Genomic DNA, 23,350 nt, shown 5'->3' on the forward strand with positions numbered 1-23,350 from the left:
CAATTTGTCGCAGAGCGTACAATCCACGAGAGACCCTCATTTCTGCAATTGAATATTTCTCGCTCCGGTGTTTTTAGGTCGTCGATTATTCGCCAGATCATTAATTAACCAATAGACGATGCGTGGACGTGGTTAAATAATTAAGTATGAACGATATCGTTGTAATTGATATTCGTCGTATCGTTTCAATCGACGTTTTACGATCGAACGACCTGCCTCCGGTTTTCTTCTTTTTTCCGTTCACCGTTCTTCTCTGAAAATACAATTTCCTCGTAACCGTTGTTCCAACATATTTACGCGTATATTAAAGCATCGATTACGAGCGAACGTCGAGAGGGTAAGGGAGGGATGACGGGAAAAGAGAGCTTTGTGAGGAACGTCGGGCAAATCCGAAGAGGAAAGAATAGTGCAAACTGACAACGGAAACAAGCCGTGTGTATCCTACAATATCCGGCTGGCCGACGCAACGTCAAGAGCATTCGTACACGGCGTTCGAAACACCGTCACGGTTCGTTAAATATTGATACTTCAATTTTATATTTACGCAAATATCGAATACGTATTTTTCGTACGTAGTTTTCGTTTCGCCGCTATTACGATGGCGGAGGCGCGTTACGCAAAATATTTCAAAAACAGAACGATACGGCACAGCGCAGTATCCCGATCGTTTCCGCGTTTATCGTTCATATTTTTGTGCCTATTATTGCGCTCGCGTACCATGTTCGTTTCGCCGATATATTCCATCGATTTCCGTCGTTTTTCATCTTCTGGCCGCTGCGATATCGAGACTAGGGGAAGGATACTTGTTGTTCTCCGCTTTGTTTCCAACGATTCACGTAACTCGTTACGGGTTCTAGCGGCGTAAACGGTTTTAATTAATAATTTTAATGCGAAACGAGTAATAGAGGTTCGATTGACCTGGTTTCTCAAGGGTCCGGTTCTCCAACGATACAATCGTTTTCCACGGAGTAGGTTGGGGAAATAATAGTTAGACCAAATGAAACGGCGAGTTCTACTTACCCCCCGACATTTATCTTCGTTAATGTAACGAGCTTTTTTCCAACTTTTCGTTGCCGGAAGAATGCTCTTCCGGTTGCGGCGAGCAGTCGGAAATTCTGATTGCGTTTCGAACGTGCTACTGTGCTGTTTTCTCAAAATGTATAGAGTATAAATATGTTTGTTCGTAAATATCAGAGTATCAGCTGGTTTCGCAGAGGATGTGGTAATTGAATTACATTATAAGAGGAACGACTGGTTAATGAACGTTTTTGTAGAATAAATATTTGTAAAATTTTTCCTCATTGCAAATCATAAATCAGTGAATATATTTTTTATCTATATATCACAGTTTCTGCTTACACTCCATTAATAAAAATTGAAAATATACTCGATCGAGAACTTTGAAAGGTTCCCAAAATTATTGTTAGCGGAATCATTCGCAATATATATAAGATAATAAATACGGTAGAAAATTTAATAACGCGAATGTTAAAATTGATTAAATCAGCGAATGAAAACATCGTTCAAGTAACTGGTTAAGAGATCATTAAGTTTCTATATGGATGATATATTTTTATATATATTATATTATTATAATACTATTATAAGACGAAATAATAATTCTTAACTGTTCGAATAATTTTCTAACAATTTTCCGGTTCTACATTTTTTATTCCGTACGTATTTCTTGTTTCGTGTTTTGTGTTAATTGAACGTTATCGTTTTATTTACGAGTTACGTCCGCGCAGCCTTTGTTTATTCATATTCCACGTAATTGAATCGCGTACACCGTACACATCTAATATGAATATAATAAAGGGAGGCGGGGTGGGGGTAAATTAAAATGCCACAATACGCACGGTGCGTAAATATGATATACCGTATATGCGTGTCAATTGTTCCTCGAAGATGCAACCGCAGCGAACCATAGGAACCGAGGCAGCCAAAGCATTTCCGGTCAAATGCAATGGCTGACCTTGACAATAACTTTCTGTTATTTCAACCGCGACCAACCTGATGCATCGTACGATTTTTTTTTTACGGCCAAGCAGGCTCAAAGTTACTGTGGAATTATTATTCATAAACGTTAAAGAACGCGAGTTACAACAAACGTCGCGCGACCTGGTTGCGCATAACATGCATCGCGGCATCGATTTTCTTTTTCAATGAGAACGATGCGGCCGTACAACAGTACGATTTAACCCGTTCAATCGTTGATCGGATTTTTATTATCTCTGTTATACGCTAGCGTATAATTTGTTTACAGAATATTTACTCTACTGTATCGTTACATTTTATGGCATGGGACGAGAGTAAAAATACGAGATGTTACAAGGTAGTTTCGTTGAGAGGAAATCGATGTTTAGAATTTTGTGGCGACTTTGGTCAAGAGTATATTATTGTGTAATAAAATTATATTATAATAAAGAGAATATTATAATTAGGTATCGGAAAGGAATCGAGTAATATTGTAATTTTAGTTGGCAGGAAAAAATGTAATATATTACGACGTAAATCGTTATTAGTAAGTCCTGATGGATTTTAGATACTTGTAAATTGAATTACTTAATTTTTGGCTGTTACATTTCGATTTTTAACGTGTTTTTTATAGCTTAAAATATGCGGATATCCAATAGTCTGCGGAATTTTTCACGCATTTGCAGAAATGCACAATTTCCTTCTTACCGATTAAGCAAAATGTCAACGATCTGTTATATGATCCAAAGAAATTAATTAACAATTATAAAAAGAACTTGTAACTCCGTTTGTATAACTTTCAAACATCTAAACTTCCAGCACTGCCTCCATATGTTTGCATATAAAATTTTGTATGTGGAATATGTTAATTCGCGTGGCGTATTCATATGTGCGATATCACACGCTCATCGTCTGCAGAAACGCGTACATCACACACGCACAAACGCATGCCAACTAAAACACGGTTTTAAAACGCATTTGGCTAGTCGACACGCGAAAACAAAGTTAATATTTCTATCGAATTTCTACCGTAGTATGTCCAACATTCTACAACAGTAAAATGTATTATAGAACGATAAAATTAGCAGAATAGATTGCGCTATAATTATTTCCAGCAATTAGTCTAATTTCTTAATTCCACGGTTACGCTGTGCTAAGCATTAAGCGGTAATGCGCTTAGAACATCCATTGTCGTTAGCATTTTCGTTCAATTTCCGGAATTGAAACACGGTGGCCTAACGAGGTAACAGGGATACGCAAAAATCCTCGATCTCATCGTTATAGTATTCTTTTGTACGGAGTAGTGGGAGCACGTCTATCGATCGTGAACTCAAAAGCAGTAGTAACCAGAAACGTAACGAGCTGGCCACATTGGCTTTCCCTGCAGTCGTCAACGGTGACTCACAGCTCCCTGTGGTTATCGTCTCGAGGGACAACGATTCAACAATAAAGTGGATCGCCCGACTGCGTGGTATCCTAACGTTCGTTACAATGTGGCTCGCGATGTTATCTCATTTTCACCATGATTTCTACGTAAATGACTTTATGAAACTGTTACATAGCAATTCACGGAAGTATTCGAACATTTACCAGAGAATTTTTCTTATAAGCATATTATGTATGCATCATGTGAAACTTTTTGTAATTACAACTATATAATTACTTGTCATATTGATATATTGCTTGTAACTTATAAGTTATAATTATAGAAAATTTGGAAGCAACTCGAAAATGCGTGTAAAAGTTGCAAAATATTTATTGCGAACATACGTTCAATGAAAAATTGATGTTACAGCATGGATAGTAATGTCAAACGCGCAACTAGTGTTAAAGATTAGTATTGCATATTGTAGCCTATTGATATAGCGAATAGAATTCACTTTACTTCGATCGAAGTGACAATTGTTTAAATATTTTGATGAGATTCGCAAAACGTAGGTATACTTCCAATAAATATTTTGCAACTTCTGTATACAGTTTCAAAAGGCGGAATCGTGGAACTATTTGATAATAAATCGTCGGAATGATTGTTGAAAAATCACCGAATATTGAGGAAAACGTATACAACGCGATTATCGTATTTTGAGATAAATGTGGACAAGATTAGATCGGAATCAATGCATATAATTTTGGAAGCATTTGATGACGAGGATAGCATTAGGATTATTAGACCCGATATGAACGCATTAGATTCAATACAGGCGACCGTTGGTTCGTCGAACTCAATGCGAAACTCTGGGTTCATTACACTCAATATAAGTCATATCGGATTCATTGGCTTTGATTTGGGCACATGTGGGTCATTGAAGACCGTACACACTAAGTGGGACTTAATTTAGATCACCCTGCTTCCCTCAGAGCCGATACAAATCATGCCGAAAATTTGCAGAAATTATCCGAAATTAATAGACCATGCACGAATTATTCAAGATCCTTAAAACTTTATACGGATCACCCATGCGTTTACTGTTTGCAACAAACGATAGAAATAGTGCGGAAATTAATAGAAGAAACATATGGGCTCGCAATTTGGACACCAATGAGCTAGCAATATTGCAAAGGTCGAGGATACGTAGATAAGACTACATGGCTACACACGAGGCTGCGTAGCTTTGAGCGATACTAATCGTGTCTTTTGATGTTCAAAGGTTTGTCTGCTCTCTGTGATGTCGAATACCGAATCGATGGTTTCTATGGGTCTGATAGACTCAAAGCCTCTGTGAAAGCTCTTAAGCCAGATGAACTTAAAGGTAAATAATTCAGAGTTCATATTACTGCAGTGTGACCTCCGTTAATTTCTACGAATCCAGGATGACTCCTATCGATTTTTGTTCTATGTTTAAGAGCTATCATGCGTGGACCTGTATGATTTTCGAACTAGCCATATAGATTTTTATAGTTTTCAGACAAACTATGTCGATCTGAATGTGTTGTAAGTACGTGGCAGCATCAACTTCCGTTGGTTCGGGGCTACTCTATTTCGATTTCCATCAGTCTATAACAGAACACATCTGTGTCTATGAGTTGCAGACTATTAATATCCCCAAGCTTAGATTCGACGAACAATTCTAATTAAATAATTTCTAGTTACGTGTGAAAAAGATACGCGTGTACCATCTTGGATGGTTCAATACAATCTATCGTTACGGAATCGTGCTTTCGATTATATAAAAAGAAAAGTGGAAAAATACAGAATAAATAAAAGACTCGACGTTCGCATTGTCCAATAATAACGGACACATGTATCGTTCAAAATCGATAATTCCCATCGGAACGAGAAAAGTGCATCTTAGCATGCATTTGATCAATGCGTATTAATTACATGCTCGTGCTACTAGCTTGTTCATTGTGAAAACATTCAATCTGCCTGCTCTTCCTGTTACGACTCATTACGAACAACGTTCTAGTTTACGTCTTCTGTTACGTTATACCATTGTAACATTGCACCAACGTGCGAATCACGGATTCAACGTCCATCGATATTACGCAACGTGTTTTCGTCGGTACGACGCTTTTCCGCGTTATCTATGTCAAAGCAGATCAAGTAGATGCAGTTAACACAGTTATTATAACGTTTTCGATACGTAACATCGATTTGATTATCGGTCACATTCCGCGTATTATCTGTTTCTATATCCGTGTGCGTCGAATTCCTCAATAATCGTCGTAGAATGAAACGTCGTGAACCTTGACCTTTTTTCCTGCTCTCTATCGCGTTAGATTATTTTCCAGATTTTCTCGACGACCTTACATCTCCGTTTTCGAACGTTCGTCATTACATTCGGGTTCGCACTTAATCGCACTTAATGTTCGAAATTAATAAGCTGCAACTGATAGCTAGCTATAGTGATTCGCGAAAGTTCGAACACTTGTAGAAACCTTGTACGAATATATTACGTGCGTTATACGAAATATTTTGATATTTCATTAGCGCTGTGGTGAAGCACGATTATTAGTATCATTTTTGATAAAGTTTGAGATCCGAAAATACGTAAAGAGAATTACGCGATATTTAGTAGAAGTGTATATTTTACAAAAATCACGAGACTTAAACGGTATCGATAAGTTTAGATATTCAGTGGGACCATTTTTGATATGTATCGCGCTGTTACAGAAGCCAGTCATCAATTTCGTAAATTGAAAACTATAAAAAACTGATGATATTACGAACACACGTTTTTGAAATTTACCTTAGAATCTATTACTATTTATGTCATCTTCTTGCAGTAAATAAATTAATGGTATGGTAAGCGTTTGAATGTGCGAATCAAGTGTGAGTTGAACGCCAGTTACGTTTTTCGCACGCTGAAATTAAGAAATGAAAAGTGGTGTTGATTATCTTTTTCTAACGAGTTCACGGTAAATACGGTAAACGTTTTGTAGCTTCCGTACTTGTATTTTTATATCCTGTATATTTAAGTTTTATGGAGATGATCACGCATCGTGATAGTCCTGTGAGGAGTGTTTAAGTGCTTTCGTGAGCCACCTGTATCTATAATTTTAGCTCGCTCCTATTTTAGAATACACGCGATATATCAGTGTTAGGAGTTATAAATTAAAATCTTTTAGCTATTTCTGGATATAATTCGTCAAATGTAATCGCGAATGCTATAAGAATAATTGTAATGTAAATCTGTCGTTACAATATAAAGACCACGGCGAAATAGAATTTCGAGTAGAATTAAAGTTCAAGGTTCATCGGAGACCTTCGGTATCGGTCGATGAAAAAAATCGATCGTCTGGCAAAGATATAGTAGTCGCGTTACCATACACATCGTTGATTACGGATATGTCAAAGGCGCAACGTGCTTTAATTTAAGTCTCTTTAAAGTACCTTAAACACTCCCATCGTGCGCGTATCTCTGGACATCCTTTTTCTATCGTTCTATCAAATACTCTTTTCAGCCAAGTTACAAGAAAGTAGAGAAGCACGATGTTCTCTTGAGAAAGATTTCCAGATTCGAAGACAATATTAGACTTCAATTCCTGTGCTTTTTCAATTTTTATTTCATCGTTATTTCTTTTCGTTTCCTCGTTATTTCATTTTATTTTTCTTCGTCTCGCCTTAAGGGGCGACGTTCACGGGGGTAATACGTGTACCACTGTGCCAACATTTTGCGCCTTCTTCGGTAGAGAGACACGTTGCCTCTGGGTACAGCTCTGCTTCATTCATTGGACGAGAAGATAGAAATAAGAGAAAAAAAGAAGCATGAAATAATAAAACTTTCATCCTCTTTTAAAGATTCGATTTATCAAACGGCCTCATGATAAAATATAAATTAATGTTACGATGATATTTCATTACATATAGAAGCCTTTATTTCCGCCTGCTTTCCGGCTTCGCGCTGATTCCATTTATACCACAACATAGAACAATAATCTTGCAACTTACGCATAGACAAATTCTCGTATACACTAAGCCTGATATTTCGCTGTACGAATGGAAATAGACCGCTCCGTTATATTATTTTGGAACAGCGTTATCTTTTTAGGCCATAGGTTATAGATTATAGGTTCAATTATTTAATTTTAAAGCGCTTTATTCTAGATCTGAATTTCACGCGATAAAGAACGTCAATATTATCCGTCATGGAAAATGTAGAAGACAGAATTAAAATTAAGAAGATTATCTTGAGTTTGGACAAAGTTAAAGCAACCTATTCTTGATGGAATCTTTGAATCTAAATTGTTATGGTCGCTTATGATCCAACAAAATTAGCCGAGTTGAAAGAATTTGTTACACGATTTACCATTGATCCAACAAATTTAAAAATTGTCCAACGATGATATCGAATAATTGAAAATTACTGTAAAATCTGTCGTGTAAAACATTGCTCGCGCGTGTGAAAAGAATTCCGACGAGTTGGATGAAGAAACGCATCGAGGAGACGTTGTAAAAGATATTGGAAATAAGTTTGGTTCGTTGGATCGATGAATTCCTTTTCCATCGGTTGCATAGACGTTGGCCAGAGAGAAGAGGATAACAGCGGTAGATGTTGAACGACAGATTTTCCCGAGTCTGGTTGGTGGCTTCGCGTGAATAAGTAGCGCGCACAGGTACCACCTGTTACCTCGAAAGCTAAACAGCCGCTCCAATTAGGGGAACGAGCTTCTTTTTATCGCTGTTCCCGCAACGGAATGAAAGGGAAACCGCGAATAAACATTTTTCTCGTCGTATCTCGTTTCACGGGTCTGCGATAAAGCGTCTCTTAGCGTTGGACAATTGCTGACCCCTTTCTTGAAAACACATCCAGTGTATTCTGCTGAGCTTTGTTAATTACTCGCGAAACGGACCTGCTAATTACAGGCCACAGGGGAACGATTGCAGCAGTGATCCTTCGTGTTGAAGAAAGCCACGATTTCAGCGATTTATGTTAATGAAAGAACCAATTTCTCGATTCTCTACGTAATAACGAAGAATCTTCCTATCTCCCAAATTACTTTATTTTGTACGATTTTCATCATGAAATTAAAATAACGGATAATACATGTTCTCGAATTTAAGAGATCTTTTAGAATCTGTTTAAAAGAATACGGTTAGGTAGAATGATTTAGACGAGGTAATAAGATGAACAGGTGTTGGATCAACCAATATAAACTTGCAAGATTAGCTAACGACAGCAAAAGTCAGGTAATTTGGAACTTTTCAATTCTTTTCTAATTTACGCGTCGTTCTCCTCCAAAATTTTCCAGTTTCCACGTGATTAGAGGAAGTCGAATAATTTCTAACAATTTCTATTAACATCTCTACGTTTATCATGTTTAAACTATAGGTACTTATATCGCAAATATTCGAACAGGTACAAGGATATGCAGAAATGTAAAGCTCATTTTCCGCGTCAAAACCCGTACAAAGATGAATGTGCATAAACGTGTGCGGTCCGTGTATTGTTTCTAATTTAAAGCAGCCTAGGAAAATAAATAAATCTGCCAGGTGAAAAACGCAACGAATTCGTAGTCTTCACGGAAATTTCTCTCGTCGCTGCTAACAAACGGCGCAAGATCGCATACATTGCGCATACATTGTATATACGTTTCAGCGCTGTAAAATATTCTGCCACGAATATGCGGTCTTCTTTAACTCGTGCAGTTTGTTCCGCAGTAAGGAAAAAAGAAGAGAAAAGAAATGGATGCAAATCGATTTTCAGCGACGGCGTCTGCGAACAACGTACATATTTTGCAATCCAGTGGCACGCTTTCAACCGCGAGGAAATTTCATTGAACGAAAGGGGGTAGGAGAGACGTCGTAAATCTGGAACGTACAGTTGCGGGTAACACTGTGCTCGCGATAAATTAGCAATGTAGTTGACTGTTTAGTGAAATGTGCGCGTAGCCGGATGCTCGCGCTTGTTTACATTGTTTCATAAAGTAATTTCATCACAGGAACGCGAGTGCGACGTACGATCACTGAATGAGACAACAGACCGACATATTCCTTTACGATCGATGCAGACTATATCTGAGAAGATTTTGCAAATCGCCCTTAACACCAGAGGTACCGAACCAGTCGAAATGATCGGTTTCAGATGTCGTATCTTCGCGAAATTCCAAATAATATGTAGACATTTTTGACAAAGTCAGCGTTGAATTTTATTCAGACAGAAACTTGGATGGTCTGGAACAGTTTTGGATGGATGATACACCATAGCGTGTATCGATGTTCAGAATTCAGAGATTCGACCGCTCTCCGCGAACCTCAAAAGGTTAAAGACTTAGACTTGGATGAATCGAGGATTTGGAAGGTCAAATAAATTCCTGAGATACAAACTCGAGGATCACGATGGTCCCCTATGTCCAATAGGTCCCTTTGGTACTCTTGGGACAAATGAACGTAAATAAAATCCAAAGTTCACACTAAATCTAATATAATTTTGTAGCGATGATCTATGTCTATTTCTATGAACCAAAAACGATTCCTACGAGTCTCTGTGTCATATGTGGCATTGTACGATTTTTAAGTTAGCTGTGTATACGAAGTTAAGGTAAAATAATTTCTTGATAAAAGCTTAGACGGGTTCGACGTACGATCATTGAACTAGATGACAGACCCACACGTACGAACATGTTTTCTAGGGAGCGGCCAGGACGACGTCCGTCCCTCTGGGACGACTTCCGTCAAAGAACGTACCCTTCAGCGGGCTTCCGGCGCGGCAACCGTCGAAATCGATCAAGTGTGTCACTTTCTATTTACGTTGACACGTTGTATGCGCGGGAACCCGATCGTTGGGATCGTTTTGCTTTGCTTTCGGCTACACATTGTACGCGAACATTGACGTATATATCTTCGTAGAGGGAACGAGTGGATGATAGTTTTCACGTGAAAAATCGATATCTTTCTCCCAGGCAGTACTGCTTCATAAGGCAACACGCCGGTTTCTCGTTGAAAAAACTGGCACGTTCATGGGAAGTATGTTTTCAAAGCGAATAAGTTGATACGCATGGTAGGTATGTGGTAAGCGTGGATCTGATTGAGTCATAGATCGCGTCGAGTGGGTGATTTGCGAGTGCAGCGTAGACGAGAGAAGATTGAGAGGACCGAGTGGAGAAAGAAGATATCATCGAACGTTTATGTTGGTTGCGATTGAGACGCGTTTCCTAAGAACGTAATTGGAAATGCATAGACGTTGTTGGAATGCATAGTGAGGCGTGAGATTATTGTTACGCGTGTAAAATATTTTAAAGTGTACGTATATCAATTTGGAAAGGGGGAATAATTAAATGGTCATCGCGCGGGTAGCAAACGTAACTGAAATCATCGTAGAAGCGGTTTAAGTTAAATTGCGTATCTCTAAGACATATCTTCCTAATGATTCGAATAGTTCAAGGTAGCGTAAGTGATAGTTACGAAAGATTCAAATGAGACGCTCGGTATAAGCATACAAAGACATTTTACTTGCTCTACCCACCGATCCCACGTATCTTCTATCTTTATGCTCCTGGGTAGTACATTGGAGTGCGTTGAGTTCGAACCAAAGCTCCCAAGAATAGCTTAGAGTTTCGGCTATACAACTCCATTTATCTGAATATATCGCGAGACAAACAGTCCGTGCATATAACTGGCGTTTATATAATAGAAATTCATTAGTTCATCCTACTACTACCTTTGGTATCTCGTCCGGACGTGTTCAAATATGTGGACCCAATTCGTAGAAATTCATTCAAACGGATACTGACATTTCTTTTCGATAAATATGATAAAATAAATTGTACCATCGCATATTAATCTTTAAGCAATTACTGAATCGCAGGTAAATATCGATAAGATCTTAAAGATTTACGTAAATGTCGATGAACTATGATCGTCCAAAGTTCTAAATTATAATTATAATAAAGTAGCGAGAGCTTTGGAAGCTTCCGAATTTTTAGAAGCGCGTTCAACTAACAAAATATAATACTTTTAATTCCTCTGGTCGCAAGAACTTGTACCCTTGGACATTTTCTTACTCGGATGATCTAACGCTTATCCAAGAGAATAGATACGGTGTACGTGGCTATAATCAGGGATGAACGCTCGTAGAATGATCGTTTAGGTATCGAACAACGATATTACAGCTTATTGAAATTTGCATAGGGCCTGGTTCGCCAATAAACCGAGCGAACCGCTATAATCCTGGATAAATTCCAACGTGGCGTTCCTGTTGGCCGCACACGTGAGCACTCGATGTTACCCGAAATATTAAAGTAGGCCGGTAGCAAAAACAGATATGATCGCACAAAATTATCCGCTGCCTTGGTCAATTTTCTTTAGCCACGCCTTTATTCTTCGCCGACGTCTTAATAGTTTGTAATAACATCAAGCGAATGTTCGTTCCTTTCAGTCAAAATGGCTCGTTGACAATCCAAGCAAAACTTCTTCACTCTTACGTTTCTTTATTACAAACTTTTATCGAAAAAGAAAAAGAAAATTCGAATTTTTGATGTAAAAAGTTGTTGTACAGCGATAAGTATTTCATAAGTTTTCTACATATCTTGGAAGTCTAAAATAACAGAGAAGTTAAGATGGGACGTAAGAAACCAAGTTTGGCTATGAAATTTGGAAAAACATATTTCATTAGGGAAGATTAATCAGCGTGTATCATTAGTATATCGCAGGTATTATATTTACTTATCGACTATATATACCAACTATATTAATATATACTACATATAATATGCAAAAATATATAAAATATCCAAAGTAGAGCACTCGTTGTAATATTTGGATTAGGATAGGTATCAAATGTTGATACGTATACGAGTTCCACTTATTCGTTCTATTCATAAAAATAAGAATTTACATAAGCATGCAATCTAGGCAGCAGGAAAAATGACGGACCATTATCAAAGGTTGGTCCTTTCGTTAGAGAACCGTGTTATTTTGTCACGTTCCGTTGCCAAATGTGCCGTAAACGATACTCCGCTCTGATTTCATGCAGACCACGTAGAGTATTCATGATACACTTCGGACGACTGTTGGATTTCGGAGCGTATATCGTCTCGGAGTTTGCGAATGATATAGTATTCCGTCAGCGTGGCTGACTATTTAAGATCTTCTGGAACCATTAAAACGGGATTCCCTGGTATTATCAATGACAGTATTTATCGATTCGCGTCTAATACCTATTATTAAGATTAATCGTTATCGTTCAAAGAATATACGATAAGAATATAAATCTTTTGGAAGCATCAGGAATAATGGGAGGTCGGTGAAATAATAGTAGAGACGTATATCTCTTTATAAACGAAATGTGTACAGAAAACTACACGTAATATCTGTACTTATCTAGAGAATTTTATTATAAGTTTGCAAACGTTTACAAGCAATAATTTAACCACTCTTTTCCTTCCAACTCCGTGTAATTATTTGACACGCGATACGTTACACTCTGTGAAAGACGTTTAATAAAATCAGTTATTCAGTTACCAGTTATTAAAAAGCAAATTATTTGAAGTACTTAAAAGGATACGCTGATGTTTGAAACGGTAGTACTCTTCAAAACGGTAAACTGTAATAATCACCGGATCATTGACAACCAGTCTCATAATCGAAACACATTATTGTATAAAATATACTCTCGCTTAGTTGATGGTTAAAACCTGTTTCTCTTTATGTTCCAGGTGATAGACTTTGGTTCGAGCTGCTACGAGAACCAACGCGTCTACACGTACATTCAAAGTCGCTTCTATCGCGCTCCGGAGGTGATCCTTGGCGCTAAGTACGGTATGCCGATCGACATGTGGAGCCTCGGTTGTATCCTGGTGGAGCTGGTTACCGGTTTCCCATTGCTACCAGGCGAAGACGAGGCGGACCAACTAGCCTGTATCATCGAGTTGCTAGGCATGCCACCGCCTCAGCTGTTAGAATCGGCGAAACGGCGCAGGCAGTTCATCAGTTCGAAGGGTTATCCGCGCTATTGCACCGTTATAACGATGTCCGACGGATCGATCGTATTGAACGGTGGTTTCTCCAGGAAAGGCAAAGACCGTGGCCCACCGGGTTCCAGGAATTTGAGACAGGTGTTGAAAAATTGCGATGACCCGTATTTCCTGGATTTCATTCATCGTTGTCTCAAATGGGACCCGGAACAACGGCTGACACCTGGCAAAGCGTTGAAACACATATGGCTGCGTCGCAGGTTACCAGAGCTTCCAGAGAAAACGAACGACGCTCTGCCAGCGTTGCCGGCAGCCTCTGCGCCGCCTACCTCCGCTTCCGGCCTTCGTACTTCCGCGTCCGGTAGGAAGAGCTCGACCAAGTCGAACACCCTGCAGACCAACAATACGGAGAACACGAACAAGGTGAAACAGTTGAACGACATCTTCCATACAATGTCTACCATTTATTCGGCGCTGCAACGTAACGACGGTGCAAGAGGAAGAACAAAAGGTCAACCGGTAGCAACGAATCATCAGGCGGCAACCGTCAGCAGTCATCCATCTTTGAACTCTATTAGTGGTGACGCTAGTAGTAGTGGCGGTGGTGGTGGTGATGGTAGCAGCAGTAGCACTAGTGGTGGTCAACAGCAACAGCCGCAGCCGCAGCAACAGCAGCAAGCACAGCCACAGCAGCAGCAGCAACAACAGCAGCAGCATAGTCACCAATTGCAAGGAAAACAACAGCACAACAATGGTTCGCACGGATCTCACGCTTCTCAAGGATCCCATGGTTCTCATGGATCACACGGATCCAACGGATGGAGCATATCGTTCTTCGAGTGGCTGGAAACGGTGGACAATGATTAGCAAGGACATTCTCGAGGAACCGAAACGATTCATAAGAAATACGAGGTCAGCCTTACTACCTTTTTCTAACACGTTTACCGTGTGATCGATATCGTGATCGTTGGCCTCGTGTCTCGTTGACTCGTCGGATAATCGTCTGTCTCGACGGTCGTCTTTCGACTCGTTGTCACAACTCGTTGTCGAACGATACCGGGATGTAATGGTGTTCCTGCCTGTGGTAATATATTCGCTCGACGAGACAAGATTCCTCGGAGTCAAAGGAGAGAGAGAAAGAAAGAGAAATAGAGAAAGTGGCCTCGTCTTCGACCTCCGGATACTACTGTGATCTACGCGATATGTTACTGCAAAAAAAGAAAAAAAAAAAGAAAAATAAGAAAAAAAAGAAAGAAACGAAAGAACTGGTGAAAAGGGGTGAAGGAACTGAAAAATCGATCGCGATAGCTCGAATCATGTACCTCACCTAGCTTGGCGTTGCTCTCCAATTTGCTTGTCCAGGATCCATTTCTCGTCGCCGTTTGCTCGAGAAAAGGTGGCGTTGCACGATCTGGTCGCGTTTAATCGAGGACGATTGCTTTTGATGTTCACTTTTGTGGTCGACCACCCGATACGATTCGCAAAGATATCTCCCGCTGTGTGTGCGTTAACACGTTACGTGTATTCGTTCGTTCGTATCTTCTGCGTCGCGTTTGCGTCCTATTATCGTGAAAATAGGGAGGACGACCACCGAGGTTATTGTGCCAAGGGAAGCAGGGGAACCAAAGATTTGCGCCACGTCGATGAATCGATTCTCCGAAGGTGAGAAGCGCTAGTTGAGAGGTTTATTCAGTTGACGCGCGACCGTTCTCTATGATACCGAGGAGGAGGGTTGCTCGGCGAAGCTCGTTCGTGGATATTTAGGACGTGGATATCTAGACATTACCAAGGCGCCGCAATACGAGCACCTTTTCACGTTCAACTAAGAAATCTAATAATCAAAGGGCATGTGCCTCGCTGAATAGATCGATCCGAGAAGCTTTTTAGGTCAGAAAATTCCTCTGTAATACTATCGGTATCGAGCAGAAGGGAAGGTTGATTTTCCCTCGGGTGTGCCAGCGTAATTGTTGATTAAAGGAGATCAAGCTTGTCTCCTTCGGCTCGAGCCGAAGCATCGATCAAACGGGACACGACGATCGTGAAAATGATGGATGCTGTTTTTCCAAGAACATGAAGGAACCGACGTCGATATCGACAAAAAAAAAATTCATAAGATACAAAAGCATTAGCATTCGCTACGCGTTTGTTTTTCTTCCTTTACCTTTTCAATGTAATTTCAATTTCCTTTCCTTTCTTTTTTTTCCCTTTCTTCTTTCTTTTTAATGTAACATTCAAAGTAAGCATTTTAGCCGCGTTAAATTATTTCGAACGAAAATGCCAAGCTTTATCGCAAGTTCCTTTATCTTTTTTTTTACTAAAAAAAAAAAAAAATAAATGGACTATGCGTGAACGAAAAATGAGCTTGAAATAGACCAGTATTTTGATGATAATACTTTGAAGACGTCTAATAACTTGAAGACGGATTTCAGAATCGGATCCGCGCTTCACCTTTGAACTTTCGTCTCCTTTGTCTGCAAGCGTGAACTTCCAATTCGAAGACGAACTTTTCCAGCTCTCCTCATTAAAACCGGTCTCTTTCAATTTCTACCAAATCCTCACTCCCGCGAAATACTCTTGCGATCGACTTTTCCCCGCACCTTACGCGACAACTGCCCCGAATCTCGCATTACGTATTCATTATTCTCTCGTAGTTTATCAGCATTTATATTCCAATTCTTCTCGAAAGCGAACAAAGAAAGACTCGAAAACGGTAGCTCGTGGCAACGAGAGCTGTTCATTTAATCCTGCATTTCGTAGCGTAAGCCGTGAAAATGCATTTATCGCGGGGAATCGCGTCGAACGAGGATTCGGACGCGGATGCGGAAACGGATTCGCGAGCTTCGAGCTCGCCGCTCGAGGTTTTCTTCCCTCGTCTTTTCATGGAAAAGACGCGCTTTGCAATTCGATATCGTAGCGGCAGATAGCCCGACTCGTTCTAATGGCAGATTTTCAAAGAAAATTGGTACGAGAAACGATGGCGGGCACCGACGTGCGCGAATCTGCCGAAGGAGATCCCGCTCGTATAATTCGGTCGCGACCCTGGCACAAAGCGAATTCGTGGTAATTTTAGTTTGCTCGGTGAACGCTTGATGCGTTTCACGATATCAGCGAAAACATCCTAAATGGAAGGACGTGCACGAGATGTGGACGAACGACGATCAAAAGGAAGGAGGAGACAGCGCGAGGATAACGTATAGAAAACGATCAGGAGATAGAGAGAGAGAGAGAGAGAGAGAGAGTGAGTTATCGGGGTGGCGAACGAGACGAGAGAGAAGATGGCTATAAATTAGCTAACGATGAGACGAGTTATAATGTGACGAGTTACGAAAAGATAGAGACGTCAATCGAAAAGCGTGTTTGATAAAAGAAACGAATTGTGGGAGGGGTGGGATGGGTGGGGGGATATAAACAGCGAGACACGGAGGTCATTAAATCGTGATATTCAACAAGATATCTTGTGATATGGAATTTAGGTGTACTGGGGTTCACGTTGATGAACATAGATAAATATAGATATATATATATATACATATATATATATAAATTGCGTCTATATATTATATATTATAATACGTTGTAACGCTGATTCAGAGAGGAAAAAAAAGGAAAAAATATCGCTACGATTATTAAAGAAATACGCGCGTAGTGAGAAGTAGTCAGCTAAAAGAAAATAAAATGAAACGCGTTACAAGGAGTGAGAATGAACAAAAAGAAAAAGGGAAAAAACGGTTTCGTGGAACGTTGCACGATTATTATATGTGTACGTATGTAATGATATCTTTCAAGATACCTTTTTTCCTTTTTATTTCTAATTTCTTTTGTGATTACGGATCTTCGTTAGCCCCCTCTTTTTTTTTTGCTTTTTTTATTTCCTTCTTTTCGTAGAGCGTACACCGCGTTCGCGGAGTACCGTTTCCGATTAATTTTGTCCGAGAGAGAACGTCCACTCGTCTTTTCCTCTCTCCTGTCTTTTTTTTCTTCTTTATTTTTTTTTATCCTTTTTTCTTTCGTAACGCGTGTATAGCATGTAAAGGCTCGCTCATCCGCCGGTCGAGGAACCCGGAGGAAACACAAGCATCCGCCAATCGATCTTTCGTGGTCGCGTCGGATTTTAGTTTCACCTGGATTTTTCGCGTTACGTTAGCAAGCAACGTCCGCGCGTGATCCAACGATCGATCGTTAATACCACTGCCAATACCTTCATACATAAGTTCGGGCTCTCGTTCTCTCGTAGATACACAGAAAAGTGATCGCATGTATTATTTACGATCCTAGTCTCCTGCAGTGAAAATTTCAATAGCGTGTCCTCGTCGTCGACGTCGTCGTCGTCGTGTTCGCCCAAGGATTATCGTAATGAACGCGCTGGACATGCTTATGAGCCGTGTGTATCATTGTTATAAATAATAGGTAGCATTTTCACACTGGTTCGTATAAGAAAAAGGTTCGTATAAAAAGAAAAGAAAAGATAAGAAAAAGACAACTGTACAGACGCAGGTGAAACGTTTACCATTTACTCAAGTTTTGTTTTATTGATATTAACCAGAAATGTAGGTCGCTCGAGTTTTTACCTACGATTTAATTTAATCGATCACTCACTGTGCTTTACTGTGATCAAAACGTTGTCCATATTCGTTGTCGGTGCAAACTTCGGCTCAAACTAATCATGTGTATACATTACATTATTGACTGATCTCGAAGAAGATTGCGCAGAGAAATTCGTTGAACATCCTGCTTTTCTTCTTCTTCTTTTTTTTTTCTTATTTTTATTTTGTTTTGGAAAGAAAGAGAGAGAGATATACCTATATAGATATACGATAACTATAAGCGATTAGGTCTCTCTAGGTTCTTCTTCGTACGTTGTTTTCTCTTCTTCTTTCCTTTATTTTTCCCCTCCTCTTCTTTTTTTTCCTTTCTTGTTTTAATTGCTTTCTTACTACTCATGCAACGCGTCCCGACGCCAATAAGTTTTAAGCGATGGCTTTAGGCTTATAACGTATACACGGCCGGGATATAAGCGCGGACCGTTCCAAGGTCGAGGCTTTAACTCAAGGCAAACGAGGGTGTGTTCCGATTGTCTGGAAGGCGTGCTCGAAGATTCCTCTTCTCGTGAAAAAAACCCGCGGAGGAAAAAAAGAACCAGATACGGACGATACGTTTTCGTTGCTCGCGCGCTTCGCTCGTACTTTGTATTTCCTTTTACATTGCTTCGTTGAATTCTCGTGTTCGATGCAAAACGACGAAACGAAAAATCAAGACTACCAATCTGCCTTGACCTTCCATAACCGAATTTTTCTTTCAAGAAAAAGGATGCTGTTAATTACAGTTTTTCGTTCTTACGAGAAAGAACTAAGAATCGTCGACTGTCATAAATGGATCATTTAACAAAATATCGGATATTACAAGGATAGAAAAAGCATGTAGCGAGGTGAGAATGATACAAGGTAATTCTTGAAGAGTATAAACAGATGAATGTATGAAGAATGGTTTCTTGTAAGGAGTAAACTTGGAAATTATCTATCCATGTATTATTTTATCTATTTATTACTGTAACGTTATATTGGGTTGCCCGGTAGACTCGTCCCGATTTTTAAGGAATATGGTCAACATGAAAGATCATATCGAAAGGTTTTCCGCCGAGAAACCTGAGAGGCTTTAAGAAAACGACATATTCAAGTTGTGTGATAGATAGAGAAAATCTATGGAAGACAATGGTATTTGTATAATGTGATAAATATATATCGAATCGAAATGTAAAATCGGAACGAGCTTTTCGGACGGCCCAATATTTCATCGATATATCATGCCAACGTTAAACGATTTATTTATAACAGTGACGTAACTTATAAAATTACGTGTTGATATTTTTATTTTAACTACCGATTGTTGCGATATCACGCTTCATCGATACGTTGTTACACCCGCGCCGAGCCGCGGGTTAGGATATTTTATTTATAAAACAATTGTTCCTAAAATCCTGGATCTCAGGTTAAAATTAAAATCTGCAATTAGCTTCGATCTCTTCTTCTGGTAAGTAATTAAAATTCTAGTTATAGAGGGTTAAGGATACTCTACCTGTAAACACAGAACAATACGTACCTATAGCAGCGATATTTCTAAAATCCGAAACGAGACAGCCTTTTAAAGGACAATGAAACGCAATTGTTCGCGAATCAAGTGTTATTTGATATCGATGTATCGTATGTATAGGTGGTCGTCGGTGTGCTCGATAGCCGGACGATGAATTTCCTAAAAGGAGCCCGGCGAACATCAAAGCTGCCTATTAAAAATAAACGCTGTCACGGATTTTCACGATATTCACCTGGCGGAAATGCATATTAAAGCTTAACAACCGGCCACCCCCTACCCCGTGTACCTATGTATCGTGTCCGGGTATGCTTGCATCTCTTCGGCTTGTACGAACACGAAAATGTAGGACGCGCGGCGTTTAAACGCGACAAAAGAACTAACCAGGGAAAAACGGTTCGATCGGACGAAAACGGAACACGGAAGGGTCGATGAATTTTTGCATGTTCGACCCAATAGCGTTTGCACCGCGTGTTTCCGTCTCTTGGGGACCGAATGATTTAACTCGCGGCGAGTGAAACGAAAGTCGAGGAGAGACACGCGACTAAAGGCTAAAGCCGAAATTGCTTAGAAACGACTAGAATACTTGGTAGTAGGATACACTTTGCGAGAAATGTACTTTGGTGAATCGCAACGAAGCGGAGTAGATGACGAAGATAGAGAAAGTTTAGAAATATAAATCGAGGAGAAGACTCTCTCTTCGTAAGGAAAATCGAAATGATGAGATAGAAAATGGAAGCAATTAATCGTTGAAGAGCGAAGAATGTTGTTTACCCCGGTTTACTTGAATCGTTATATCTGTTAGACCCTGCTACAGTCTTTGAGCGTTTACGTTCTGATATCAGTCTCGTCTCAACAAGCAGGAAAAGCTTTGGCAAGTTTGAAGGAAACTTTAGTATCGAATTGAAACGAGAAATCCGGCATACTGACGATGATCCTTCGATTTAACGAATCTTCGTGAAATTTAAGAAATCTCTTAACGATAGCGGAGAAACAGAAGTTCAGAAACATCGAGTCCGAAGAATGTAGCAGGGTTGAAAGAACGTCGAAAAGGTGTTATTCAACTGAATGTTAGTAACACCGCGTTAAGTGCTTTTATTATGCGTCTGCGTCGCGATGCGTATGTAATACGCATATTATGGTACAACCTCGATGCATGGTGGATAATATGTACATACGCGCGCGCACACACACACACACACGTACATACGTACATACAATGTATAATACATAGGGCAGTGTGTTGTATGACGGTATATTTTAATATTCATATTGGAAGAAAGTCGTTCGATAGAGAAAACACGGTCGAAACAACGATATGAACGTTATCGGTCGCCAATCTCTGTACAAATCGAAAATTATTGATCTCTAGTCTGTCTGAGTGTTTGTCTCTGAATTATTCAAAAACGAAGACGAATATCTCCTGAATCGTTAATCGAGAACGTTATCGAATAGAGGATGAAACAAAGTTTCATCGAGGAAAAATAAACTGATGCTTATACATTGTACTGTTCGATTTTCCGATTTTAACAAAAGGGCCTGTAAGAATGTGAAAGAAAACAATAAGCTATAGAGAGGAAAAGGGAAAGAAGGGAGGAAACGCACGATACGAAATCTTGCCAAGATTATTATAATTGAAAACTACAGGCGAAGAACACGATAAGTCACGTTTCCCGCCTTAATATATTCTTCCATCAAAGGATATTGCTTGACATAATGTTGAAATATTGAGAGAACATCGAGGATATTAAAATATTGTTTGTTTTAACAATTATACTTTCGGCTGAACGTGGCAGACTCTTTTCGTTAAATTTTATACTAAAATATTTCTTTCCAATCAACGGTCATATACTTATCGTGTTTCTCTTTCTGTGATTTCTAATTAGATATATATTAGTCCATTAACTGCCATAGTATTCCTTTCTAAAATTTCTATATAATTCTATCAATTTTAATTCGGTAAATTCGATGAAAATACGTATACGTATATTATTAAGGCGTAGGAATATCTCAAGTCGGTGGTTACGCACCGATATTTCGATATTTGTGCAAAATTCTTTTCGTCGTCGAGCAAAAATCATGGCAGTTAGTTTGTTAATTAATACGTACATATCTGCGTACATTCATAAGTTATAAACGTTTACGCGCGCGGTAATTAGGGGATTGGCGAATTAATCTCCGGGGACGTGGATTTATCGAATTGATCAGCGCGGCGTGGTGGCTTCAAGTTCGTTGAACGCCGGCTGCCTCGTTCCGTGACCTTACCTCTTTCCGATCTCGCCATTCCGGTGAATCTCCGTGCTGCCTCCTCTCTTTTTCCTCTCTTTTTCCTCTCTTTTTCCTCTCTTTCTCCCTTTCGCTTGCCCAGTCGTCATCGTTCGAAAAGTGAAACACGATTGGAATCTCGATCCGTTTTACTCCGCTTCTAACGCGCGTTCCCGCCACTATAATCGAACATCTCCAACGCGAACGTCATCGTTCATCGTCGTCGTCATCGTCGTGATCGCAATCGTCGTCGTGTTCGATTCGTAATGTTGATTCTGTGATTCGTATGAAATGAATCGATCGTAGCGGCGAAACCACGCTCGTCAGGTGAAAATTCGTGTTGTTTAGCGACGAACCTTGACGGAACACGCCCAACAGCGTTTACAAAGGGCTCGAGCTAGAAGAAGTAATAAAGTAATCGTTAAGCGAATAGTGGTAATCGATCATAAGCTGTAATACTAGGTAAGGGGCGAGTGGAACGGGAGACTAACGTTAATGGAATCGAAGTTGCACGAAGACGAGAAACGAAAGCGTGAAAGAAGAGAAGGAAAGGAGGAAGGAAGAAGTAGCAGGAAATAAGCGAAAGGAAAGAAAAAAACGAAAAAGTCCGGTAGATCGTAGATAGTTCCGCTGATATTCTATTCCTTTGTGTCTTCTTTTTTATTTGTCCTTATTTTTTTTTTATTTTCTTTTTTTTTTTCTTTTTTACCTAGCGACGAGAACGATGTGTTCCGATGTATATTTATTTTAACCCGCGTCTCTCTTCCGGAGGGAACGACCAATTGATCGTGCGCCGTAGCGTATCACGACTTTTATTTCGTGTCCAACGAAGCGTGCATTTTTATTCGCTGTGAAACACTGCCTCTCGCCGCCACTGTGTGTTTTATTGGCCGAACAAGCATCGCGGAGATCAATTGATTTTCACGGGTCGGTCGAACGCGACTTGAAGATCTCTCGCGGAAATAAAAATGAGAAAGGAAAGAAGGAGAGAAAGAGGTGGAAGAGAAAAGAAAAAAGAAAGAGAGAGAAACAGAAATCCTGGCGGCTTTCCCAACGGACCGTATCACCGCGTGTTTGCCGCGGTCGGACTAATCCGTTTGCGAAAAAGCTTTCCGGCCTCGTAAACAAACCGTTTTCATATGAGATATACGATAGCGACTGGAACCGTAGAATTTTAACAACACGCAACTGATTTTTAATCTCTGCATGCGCGTCGATCAAATCAATATCGGACACGTATCTTACTTCTTTACCCTCTCTCTCTCTCTCTCTCTCTCTCTTTCTGTTTTTTAATTTTTTGTTTTCTATGAAAAACGCGTTGTATACACGATTGACGAATGTGCAAAACGATCGTGTCACGGCTCGATAAAACACACAGTACGCGCGAAGGTAAGATTGATAGTCGTACAAACAAGATTTCTGTGTCTGAGGAAAGAAAGAAGAAATAGATGAAAAGTATGAGAGAATAGTAGAGCAACGACCGAAAATAAGTATGCTGCCGATAGAATATCGTAGAGTCATCATAAAAGACACTTAGAAGACGTTTGTACGATGAAAATGAAAAATACTCTGTACAAAATATATATGTTATATATATATACATATATATATATATATGCGCGTATATATATATTACATACACACGCATATGCATAAATATCCTCCCTCG

General features: G+C 39.6%; 1 protein-coding gene across 1 annotated transcript in view; it reads left to right on the forward strand.

The window, feature by feature from the left end:
* LOC122572001 (dual specificity tyrosine-phosphorylation-regulated kinase 2-like) overlaps nucleotides 1–14,265 on the forward strand; it is a 38,748-nt gene extending 24,483 nt beyond the window's left edge. Inside the window, exon 2 of the mRNA XM_043736443.1 lies at nucleotides 13,075–14,265. Within this exon, the coding sequence (XP_043592378.1) occupies nucleotides 13,075–14,199 (1,125 nt within the window). The 3' untranslated portion in view covers nucleotides 14,200–14,265. The remainder of the gene's footprint in view (nucleotides 1–13,074) is intronic.
* The last annotated feature ends 9,085 nt before the right edge of the window (nucleotides 14,266–23,350 follow it).

This window comes from Bombus pyrosoma, linkage group LG2 (assembly GCF_014825855.1).
Source record: "Bombus pyrosoma isolate SC7728 linkage group LG2, ASM1482585v1, whole genome shotgun sequence".
Classification (NCBI taxonomy): Eukaryota; Metazoa; Arthropoda; class Insecta; order Hymenoptera; family Apidae; genus Bombus; species Bombus pyrosoma.